Consider the following 11,020-nt stretch of genomic DNA (forward strand, 5'->3'; position numbering starts at 1 on the left):
AGCCAAAAAAAGAAAGTTGCCAAAGCTTAATTCAAGAAATCACTGAGCCGGGCAGTGGTTGCACACGCCTTTAATCCCAGAGCTTGGGAGGCAGAGGCAGGCGGATTTCTTTGTTTGAGGCTAGCCTGGTCTACAGAATGAGTTCCAGGACAGCCAGGGCTACACAGAGAAACCCTGTCTCAAAAAAAAAAAAAAGGGGGGGGGGGGCTGGAGAGATAGCTCAGCAGTTAAGAGCACTGAGTGCTCTTCCGAAGATCCTGAGTTCAAATCCCAGCAACCACATGATGGCTCACAACCATTCGTAATTAATTCTGATGCCCTCTTGTGGTGTGTCTGAAGATAGCTACAGTGTACTTACATATAATAAATAAATAAATTTTTTTGTTGTTTGGTTTTTTTTTTTTTTTTTTTGGTTTTTCGAGACAGGGTAGCCTGGCTGTCCTGGAACTCACTCTGTAGACCAGGCTGGCCTCAAACTCAGAAATCCTCCTGCCTCTGCCTCCCAAATACTAGGATTAAAGGCGTGCGCCACCACCGCCCTGCAAATAAATAAATCTTAAAAAAAAAAAAAAAAAGAATTCACTGGTAAACTGAAAATTCAAACCTGCCAGCACGTCCCCTGATGAACACAGTGTGCCAGTCCAGGACTCAAAGCACACAGGTGACACGAGGCTGTACTCACCTGCACTATGTCCCAGTTCATTTCCAACTCCTCTTTAATGTTGCTGGCACCATCAGGAACCCTGGCAGGCCTCCCCTGAGGACATGACTCAGTCCTGAGCCTCTTTAATGGAGACTGCTCAAACGTGAAGTTGTCCTCGCTCTCCTCCTTCTTGCACACGTCAGCACAGGCGCTTGTTGAGGGGGTCTCCACATGACTGTCTCCACCCTCGAAGGGGCTGACTTGACTGGCTTCCTCATCAACTTTCAACCTTTTTTTGGCCCTCTGAACTGGGTTTTTTTGCTTTTTTGCTGCAGTTTTCAGAGTCTTTGTCATATGCAACTTGTGATCTTTCGCTTCCAAATCGGCATCAACAATAGCCACCGGGCTGTTCTATAAAGTCACAAAGAGAAAGCATGACAAGATAATTAAAAAATTAGAAACCAACTGCCCTAGCAAGCTGCTCAGAAGTGAAAAGGAACAAATTATCAATGCATGCAACAACTTAAACTATGTTGAGACAGCCCCACCCCAAACTTACTCACTATATGAGCACATTTACACAACCACCCCAGGCCCAGCACAGCTCCCCAGGAGTCGGAGCTGCATGGGTGGAAGGAGCATGGGGATGTGGATATGCAAGGACCATGTAAGAGCTCCTTGTTATGGCTACACAAACCCACACATGCAGTAAAACTGCACAGTGCTAAACACAAATACCCACACACAAATACCCACATACAAATAAACATATAGAAAACCAGAGCACTCTAAATGAACTGAGGAATTTATCAATGTTAATATCCTGGTCATTGTACTTACATGAGATGCTACAATCTTACCATTGGAGAAAACTAGATAAAGGGTACCTGGAATCCCTCCTGATGTTTCTTATAACTGCAAGTGGAACGACTTATAAATAAAGCTTCATTTCACAAAACAAAGTAAATGATGCATCTCCATGTGCCAGAAAAACCAAATTAAGCTATAGCCACGGCTAGAGCTGCAGCACAATCAAGAGAGTGCTTGCCCAGCACATGTGCATAGCAGAAGCAAGCCCTGGTCTGACTCTAGCGCCTCATAAAGACCAGGCATGGTAACTCATGCCTGTAATCCCAGCACTTGGAAGGTGGATGCAAGAGGGCTGGAAAGTCAAGCTCACCCTCAGTCACACAGCCAGCCTGTGCTACATGAGACCTGACATAAAAACATAAATAAATTGAGAAAATAATAAACAAAAATAATAGAAACCAAACCAATCAATTAGGGGGAGAAGAAAAGCATCCACTTGCTTGTGAAATTCAGAAGACTACACCACCAACTGCTCAGACCAGGGCAGAGGACTGGAAACAGCAACAGCAGTCTAAGGCAACTAAGGCAATAAGTTTTCCTTTTTTCTGTTTTATGAGATAGCCCTGGCTACCTGGAACTCACTGTGGAGCCCAGACTAACTTTGAACTCAGAGCAATTCTCCTGTCTCAGCTTCCCAAGTGCTAAGATAACAGGTGTACGCCACCATGGCTACCATCCTTTTCTTTGAGAGAAGGCTGCTCAGGAATCTACACAGGTACCTAGGAATACCTGATGGTCATCTCAGCACTCGGAGAGTGGCAATCAAGCGAAGAGCTGCCCTGGAGAAGTTTATAGTCACAGGGTAGCTTGTCCATCACTCAAGGGGCACAGATGGCACAAACACAGCTCCCAACAATGTTTCAGTCAAAGTTAAACTTCTATCAGGGATTTTTCCAAAATGACTGAGGATGAGCACTGAGAGCCACAGTAAGGACCCTTCTAGCCCAATGCCAACTGCATATGTACTACATGTGTACTACAGTAACAGCCTCTGAGCAACACACCTGCTCAAAACATAATGGATCCAAGCAGAAACAGGAAGATACAGTGACTGGGTCCACAACTCACAACCTATAGACTCTGAGTGTTTCAGCTACAATAACAAGAGCCAAGTGTGCTGAGAGATGACTGCTTCAGACTATCTTAACTCCACACAATTACAACCTGCAAGTGTCACTGTGATGACCATAGCCAAGACCACAGGAGACAATCAGTAAACCCAAATTGATTTGTCTAATTCCTATTCTCAGCCCATGCTCATCAAGCAAGTTTCTAATTATTTAATTTCCTATTTCAGCCTCCAAGAAGAAAAGTGCTGCCCATAAGAGCTTCAAGTGCACATGATGACTATTTCTAAGTATTAATTATTAAGCCAGCACTCTGTGCATACACATCTCTCTTGCAAGCATGGTTGATATAAAAGTACCCCTGAGAGGTTTATCGCCTTTTGAACTACTAACTTAAAGCCCAGTTCCATCTCTCACTATCTGTGTTCCAGGAGAGTCATTTAACACTCCCTGTCTCAGCTTCTTTATCTGTAAAATCAGAATGGTAACTACAGCTCAAAGTGGCTGTACCCATCTGCAAGATCTTCAGGGGGGAAATATTGAGTGTGCTGCCTGGCTAACAATACACACAGATACGTACTGACACCACCATCCAAACCACCACTTCCACACCTAGCTCACCTCCTTAGAGTATAGAACAGAAGTAGCGGAACAAACAATTGCTGCAGTAGTTAAATATTCCTGAGACTACGACCAGGGATACCAGTGCCCTGACGTTTGTGTCATTTCCATGTTCTGTCCCGCTCAGTGTAAGGAGAAAAAAACAGTTCCTCCCATGTGGAAAACCCTGGGTCTTCCCCACATCTCGAGAACAGTACCACCTACCAACTCCTCCTTGACAGCCACATCCTTTGATACATCATCCGCCTGCTTCGAGCTCTTCTTCACCCTGGGCCCCTGCTTCCGTTTGGATGCCTTGGAAACAGGCTGTCTACGATTTCTGGGAACTTTCCTCTGAGGTTTCCAAATGCTATCGTCCTTGTTATCTTCTTCAGAGCCAGATGACCTAGAAGTGAATTGACAGAAGAACTTCCAGGAAAAAAATGAAACCAGATGACAAAGGTAAAAAGAGACATATGCCTCATAAATGATAACTGGAAATGTGTAATATAAAATGGATTGATATGACCATAGGCTGTAAACAATTAGTGCTAAGAATTGAACAGGTCATCGGGGACCCAGAGAAGTACCTTCTCTGTATGTGAGAAGTACCACACATCTACTCTCCTTCTCTGACCAGACAAGCACAATACACACTATCATGACACAGAAAATTAATCATTATCTTAAGCAAATTACTGGGTCATATCACACCATTGTGAGCCTTTCAATCTTAACAGTAAAAAGCACTTAAATTCCTAAATGTCAATCAAATCCATTTCAAATGTACTAAGTTTATTCAAACCAGTGAAAGGACTGAGAAAGAGCTGTTTAAACACCCTGAGCTGCATAAAACAAGCCAGCACCAAGACCCTAAGGTGCTTTACCGACCTCCTTTTCCTTTCACATAGAGCTGTGCCCTGAACAGACTGCAAAGCTACACTGCCTTTCTAACCAAGAATCAAACTCACCTCAAGAGCAGAAAAAGCACAGCCCTCCAGTCCATCTGGTTCACTCTATTTCTCTCCCTGAAGGAGGTCAGTATGTGGGGGGAAAGGACCTGAGCTTAATCAATGAGGCTGTCTGAGCTTCTGAATGTCTCAGTTCTGCTGAGAGGCAAAAACCAGACTGGATGACTTCTCAGCAGGGTATACCACTGCCATCATCAGAGAGTTCTTTTCATAGGTTGGGTAAGCTTTATGAGACTAAGCAAAACAAAATCAAAAGCACTAAAACAGTGGATTCAAAGGGAACTATAATCTAAAAACCTGTGTTCTACCAGATATTCCTCGGAGTACTTGGGAGTCTGAGGGCAGGGAGATCACAAGTTCTGACTATGTTTATCCCTACCCTACATACATGCATACATGCAAGCGCGCGCGACACACACGGACACATACACATGCACAGAGGAGGAAGGAAAGAAAATAAAGGAAAAGGGAGAAGAGGGAGAGACAAAAGGGGAAGAAGGAAGAAAGAAGGGGGAGGAGGAAAAGGCAAAGGGAAGACAGAAGGACTTAGGGTTGCCTCCTATTGTCACCTGAGCAGGACATCTTCCTACCCTACCATCCACTCACCCACTAGAAGGACAGCTAACTAACTGTATTTTACATGGGTATGTTGCTAAAAGCACAGGGTTTTTTTTTTCATTATTATGAAGAAAACCCAAGCACCCCAAATCGCTGTCACACAGGAAGTGGCTACTCCAGGCAGCTATCAACGCTCATTCCCCATCCCAGGAGAGCACAGCAGTGCCTGGCACTTGTCCTACACAGAGCCTCTTCCATATGCCTCTCTTTAGTTCTTTTGACCCTTTCCTTCTTTCCCCAACCTCGAAATGTTGACATCTCCAGGGTTTTAGTCCTCAGGACTCTCTCTAGTTTCTGTCTTATCCTGCAAGTCTCAATTTTACATCTGCAGATGCTCGCTCTTTCCCCCTGCAGATCTATGTTCAGCTAGATGTCTAGCAATCACCACCAACTTGCCAACACTTGGTTCTAATACTCCTGTTCTTCTGGTCTACAGAAACCATGTCTTTTCTACTTCAGGAATCTATCTAAGCTGGACTAGTTCTCACTCCTACCTTCACTTCACTTGAGTCTGTTACACACCAAGAAACCGTAAAGATACTTTACAAATACAAATTAAATCAGGTCAGATCACTGTCCACAGCACTCCAGTGGCCTCCCAACTTACTTCTAATGAAGTCCTATCGCTTCCTCATAGATTCTTAGATACCACCAATTACAATCTTATTTCCTGTCACTCTCTGACATGACAGCTCCAATCTGACCACGCTGCACTTGCTACTCCCCAAACAATTCACTGCTTGCCTCAGGGTGTGTGTATTTGTAACCTAATCTAAGTCCTTATTTGTGAGCTTTGGGTCACTACACTGACATAAACCAACATAATTTAACTTAATAAATGGCGTATTTATCTTAGAGGTTCAGTTCCAAAATCAGGTAGCCCCATTGTCTTGAGCCTCTGACGAAGACAACAGGTGTCAAAGCTAGGAATTTATGCTGAAACACATTCACATCTTGAGGCAGATCAAAGAGAAGACAGGCCAGGGCACGCCAATTCTCCTGGAGGGCTTGCCTGCAGTGACCTAAGAGCTTTAGACTAGCCCCCATCTCTTAAACATACAAAACCAACTCCAAATAGCACTACCCTTTTCAGGACAATTATCCAAACTACAGCAACTAGCAAATCTGAAATGGCTTTCTTGGCATATCCTCCAAAGAACACCATGACTGTTCTTTCCAAAATGCCCCTCTTCCAAAACCATACAGTATGCTCCCTAACCCGTGACCTGCTTTCATTGTGTCTTATATTACTATTATGGCCTAACAGTAATTACTTGCTTTTTTAATAAATGTCAGGGGCATATGTAATATGGTTCTCTATAGCAAAGATTTTCAACTGAGGATGATTTTGAGCCTCTGAGACATTTGGCATTGTCTAAAGACATTATTGATTGTCACATCAAGAATTATTGCCACATTTAGTAGAGGCCACAGATGCCACTAAATGTCCTATAAAGCATCAGGCAGCCCCCACAACAAAAGCTAATCTATACACAGTGGTGATGCTGTACGCGCTCAGAGCTGCTCTGGGGCTGCAGAGATGGCTCAGCAGTCAAGAACACTGGGCTGCTCTTCCGGAGGACCTGGGTTCAATTCCCAGCACCCATATGGCAGTTCACAACCATCTATAACTCAAGTTCCTCAGGATCCAACACACCCAGACATTTGGACAAAACATCAATGCGCATGAAAAAAAAATTATTAAAAAGAAAGAGCTCTGCTCTAAAGCAGAGTAAACAACAGTCTGCCCTCTTTCACCTGTGCAGGGAAAGCATCACATAATCCATTAGCTGCTTTCTCTCTCTTGAATCATGGCACAAGTATAACAGAGAGTTGTTATATAGAGAGAGGACAAGGACATACATTTCTTCGACACAAATGACTTAAGTATCTAAGGGACAGACCATATCATTCTTAAAATAGTCACCATTACCCAACAACATATTACACTAATATGCTTACAGCTCAGAGAAGAAAGAACACTCGTCTGTGGGCTCTGCATTCTCGGCCTGTAGTTTTGCTCTTCTGCGCAATGAGGGCATCTGGAAGAAATGGAACACAAAGCAGAGTCAGCACGACATGAATAGTTTTATCACGTCGTCTGGCTACAAAAGGATTCTCCATTCAAAACTAACACGCCAAAGCTCGGTTGTCAGAAACGCCGTGGAGGGGAGAAAGGTATAGAGCTTATTCGCAAGCCCAAGCTCTGGCTCCCACAGGATACAGCCTGCTGATCAGAAAAGGACCCAGCAGCCTGCCAGTGTCAAATACCTTATGACACTGGGACCATCTGTTGAAAAAGACAAAACCCTCCAGGTGATAAGTTTGCTTTAGAATTAAAGGCTGGAGTATTCTGCCAAGTATTATTTTATAGTTGATCCTGCCAGTCAACAAATTATAAAGTCATCTATTGTACTACTTCTCAAATATAAGAAATAATTTTTTCTCTTCCATATCTTCTCATAATTAAAGTAGAAGTGTCTTCACAAAGTTAGGAGCCAATCAAATGCCAATCAACCTGGTAAGTAGTTATTTAGGAATAATCTATATTCCTAAAGCAAATCAAACATCCTCTTGCAATATAAATGATTAGCCACTAGACCATTAAAAATATTTACCATATTCAAAGGCTCAGCACTTAAAAAAATTAAAACAAATGACAAGAGGATTCGCATAATACAACAAGTAAATTGATAGCATTTATTACCTAAAGAATGTTTGTCAAACCAATAAAAAAAAATGCATTAGACTGGCATGTTTAGAACAAGTCTCTGGATCAGAGGACAAATACTGTAAACCTTGGTTCTAACACACTTATAAAAGGAGGTAGTACCTCACAGAAATACCAAAGCAGTTGTCACAAAGAAGAGCCTGATTTCCCAGCAACTCTGCCCCGTGAATGCAAAACTGGGGGAAACTCTGTAGAAGGAAACAATAGAACAGTCTCTCGGTAGCAGACAGAACAGGACAGGTTATGGGAACAGGCAAATATGATTTCTTATGAACAGTTTACCATAATAAAAATGAAATGTAAAAAGAGGCCTGAACAGGAATGTGACACGCCTTTTTTAATCATAGCATTAGAGAGGCAGAGGTGGGAGGGTCTCTAGGAGTTCCAGCCAGGCTGGTCTACATAGTAAGATCCTATGTACAGATAAACAAGTACATAAATAAGAAGTCGCTGTGTGATACAGTGCTAATTCAGATCAGGTCAGGGCGAAACTTGCCTTCGCTCTGTAAATGGAAGAGAGACAACTAGCTGCTCCTCTGAAGGAAAGCAAGTAAGTTAACCCCCATGCCTTCCTCGGGAGCAATCCTGTGTTCTAAGAGAGACTTAAAGTACACAAAACAAAACTTTATAAGCTCTATAGAACACAAAGGTGTGTTGTCTTCAGACTGTTGAACGGGAGAACATGCAGCTGTACCTAGCCGTGACTCAAAATTCACAGTGAAAAAATTAACATGTTATTAGGTAAAAATTGGAAGTCCCAAGCAAGTAACTGGGGCATTTGAGAAGCAAGTCAATTTATCCTTTAGTCTCATTTTTTTTTAAGTTAGGAAGGAAGGAAGGAAGGAAGGAAGGAAGGAAGGAAGGAAGGAAGGACAGACAGACAGATGAACAAAATGAATAAAAAAGAAGTGCAAATGGACAACAAAATTGAGTGTTAAAATCTTTAGGAGCGAGGTTGAGGGATCTGGGGTTGGGTAGATTCTGTTACAAAAGGAACTTTTTAGGTGCTCTAGCCCACATGTTATGAGGCACCCAGCCCACAAAAAGTCTAGAAATGTATTTCCCAGATGGAGTCAGTAGACTAGAAGACACGGAATGCACACGTACCCATAGAACCCATTCAAACTGAATGCTAAAATCCCAGTCACCAGTCAGGAGCAGAGACACAGGTCAGCTGGAGAGTGCTTGCCTGGCTTGCATGGAGTCCTGAGTTTGATCCCTAGCATCTTATAAACCAGACGGACATGGCAGCATTTGGGAGGTGGAGGCACAGGGAGCTTAAGGTTGTTCTCTACTACACAGAGAGAGTTCAAGGCTACTGGTATACCAAACAGACCTTGTCTCAAAAACAAGGCGGGTGTGGTGGCACACATCTTTAATCCCAGTGTACAAGAGGTGTGTGCAACCTGAGGCCCAGCTGCAAAAAGAAAACAGTGGGGAGAAAAAATCTAAAGCACCCAAGCTCCTCATCAAACATCCTTACAACCACTCTAACCATCCCAACCCACAACACACAGTATCAGATGGCCTGCATCCAAGATTTGGCTTTGTACAATTTGAGGTATCTCAGTCAACTGAAGTCCATAATCATTAAACAGAAAACTCCAAAAATAAACAAACAATAGTTTTTACAGGTTGTTATAAGGTCACTGAGTGGACACTATAAACTAGGTAAGGTGAACACACACACAAACACACGCACGCAGGCACACACGCACGCATGCACGCAACAATATTTAAAAAGGGGAACAGCATTTAAACTTCTGGTTTCCTAATGCTGAGTCTCTTTAAAACAATTCCTCACGTTGTGATGACCCCAACCACATAATTATTTTCGCTGCTGCTTCATAACTGTGATTTTGCAACTGTTATGAATCGTAAATATCTGATATGGAGGGTATCTGATATTCGACCCCAGTGAAAGGACTGTTCAGCCCACAGATGTGTGAACCACTATTCTAGGAGAAAATCTTGACAACTCAAGAGGCATCCAAATGTTTCCCTGGGGGAATTAAAAAAAGGTGCTTCAAATGTCCGCAGAGACCCTCAAGAAATAAAGCAAAACAAACAACAACAAAGCCTGTGGCAGGAGAGTAGCAGCTAGCCTCGCTACGAGAAAGCCCTGCTGTGTTTTTATGAATGGGGATTTGAGACTCAGTGAGATAGGATGGCTTTACTCACACGGTAGGGGTTTAAGGCAAAGCCCTAGGACTAAGAGCCACGAGTACCAGGCCTCTCCCGGTTTCTCACTGCGCGTACACTAACGACAAGCTGCTGCCATGTGGGGCGACTGAGGAAAGGTGTTTAGAGTTCTCGCCCATCCTTTCCCTCCAATGCTCGAGCGCCTCCTCTGCCCAGGGCACTTCTGAAGGCGCGTGATTTCGCGCGCCACGTCTGACAGCGATTCCTCCCTCAACTCCGATTCTTTGGGGAGAGAAAGCAAAATACCCCTGGCTTTCTCAAGCCTGCCGTGCACTGACAGCCGATGCAGTCAAAGGACGCGCTAGGTGATAGTTATGAGATTGTCCAGGTGTAGACTGTGATAGACCGCTGGTACTAAAAGACAGAAAAACTTCATTCTAAAAATTGTTCTTTCCCAAACGAGCACTCATAAGTACCGGGGCCGAGATGCGAAAACAGCTGGCCCGAAGCACTGCCGCTAGGACAGACACAAAGCTCACCTTCTGGCTTGGCGAATCTGTAGCCTGGAGTTCTGTTGAGGAATCTTCCGGTTCCCGCCGGAAGTTTTTCAAACGCCGGAAGTCCCGCCTTACTTTACGGGAGCCAGACTACAGGGGCGGGGCGGGGTTTGAGCAGGTCGGTCCATGAGCATGGGCGTGGCTGGGCCATGGGCGTGGCTGGGCCGGGCGGGGCGGGGCGAGGGCGGGGCGAGGGCGGGGCGGGGCGGTGAGGATCAAGGCTGCAGCTCCAGTCCACCGGGAATTTGGGCACGCCCTTACCCTAGGAGAGGGGCAAAGATTTGGCAAATAAGCATCTGCCTCTATATTTCCATTTTTCTGAACGACCTCTCTTGGACTACTTTACGCCCTTTTCACCCATCCTTTAATTTTGTGTTTGGGGTTGTTTTTTGTTTTGTTTTGTTTTTTGAGACAGACTCACTCTGTAACCCAGTTCAGTCTGAGTTCACCAAGTTGCCCCTGCTGCGTTGTTTTGTTTAGGCCACAAAGTCTAGCTCGTTCTTTTCTTTTTCTTTCTCCCCCCACCCCACCACTCTATGAAAGTGTCTGAATTTTTCCATATTTGCTAAGTCCTTATTCACCCCATGGGAACCTTAGTGGGACGTTTGCTAGCGAGTCATCAGTATTTTCCTCCAGTCTCAGGCAGTTTGATATACTGCCAAGGAGATCCGTTTGGAAGCCGAGGCCTCTTAGATACTTCCTAGAAGATTTGTGCAAATTTTCTCCAACCCACACTAACTGTTAAGATACCCAGCACACTGAAAATAATAGTCACTGGATCATTAACTTGAGGAAATGCAGGTCTCCCAGAGAATGAGAAA

At 44.1% G+C, this 11,020-nt stretch overlaps 1 protein-coding gene across 2 annotated transcripts in view; it reads right to left on the reverse strand.

Annotated features, from left to right (window-relative positions):
• The window catches only part of Srbd1 (S1 RNA binding domain 1), a 174,793-nt gene extending 164,551 nt beyond the window's left edge, over window positions 1-10,242 (reverse strand). The window contains exons 1-4 of one of the 2 annotated variants that reach the window (XM_052186509.1): window positions 10,182-10,242; window positions 6,732-6,811; window positions 3,406-3,586; window positions 683-1,054 (exon numbers count right to left, since the gene is read on the reverse strand). In XM_052186509.1, the coding sequence (XP_052042469.1) occupies window positions 683-1,054; window positions 3,406-3,586; window positions 6,732-6,811 (633 nt within the window). In that variant the 5' untranslated portion in view covers window positions 10,182-10,242. The remainder of the gene's footprint in view (window positions 1-682; window positions 1,055-3,405; window positions 3,587-6,731; window positions 6,812-10,181) is intronic. The other variant, XM_052186511.1, reaches the window with a different exon arrangement.
• Window positions 10,243-11,020: the final 778 nt, after the last annotated feature.

Source organism: Apodemus sylvaticus, chromosome 6 (assembly GCF_947179515.1).
Source record: "Apodemus sylvaticus chromosome 6, mApoSyl1.1, whole genome shotgun sequence".
NCBI lineage: Eukaryota > Metazoa > Chordata > Mammalia > Rodentia > Muridae > Apodemus > Apodemus sylvaticus.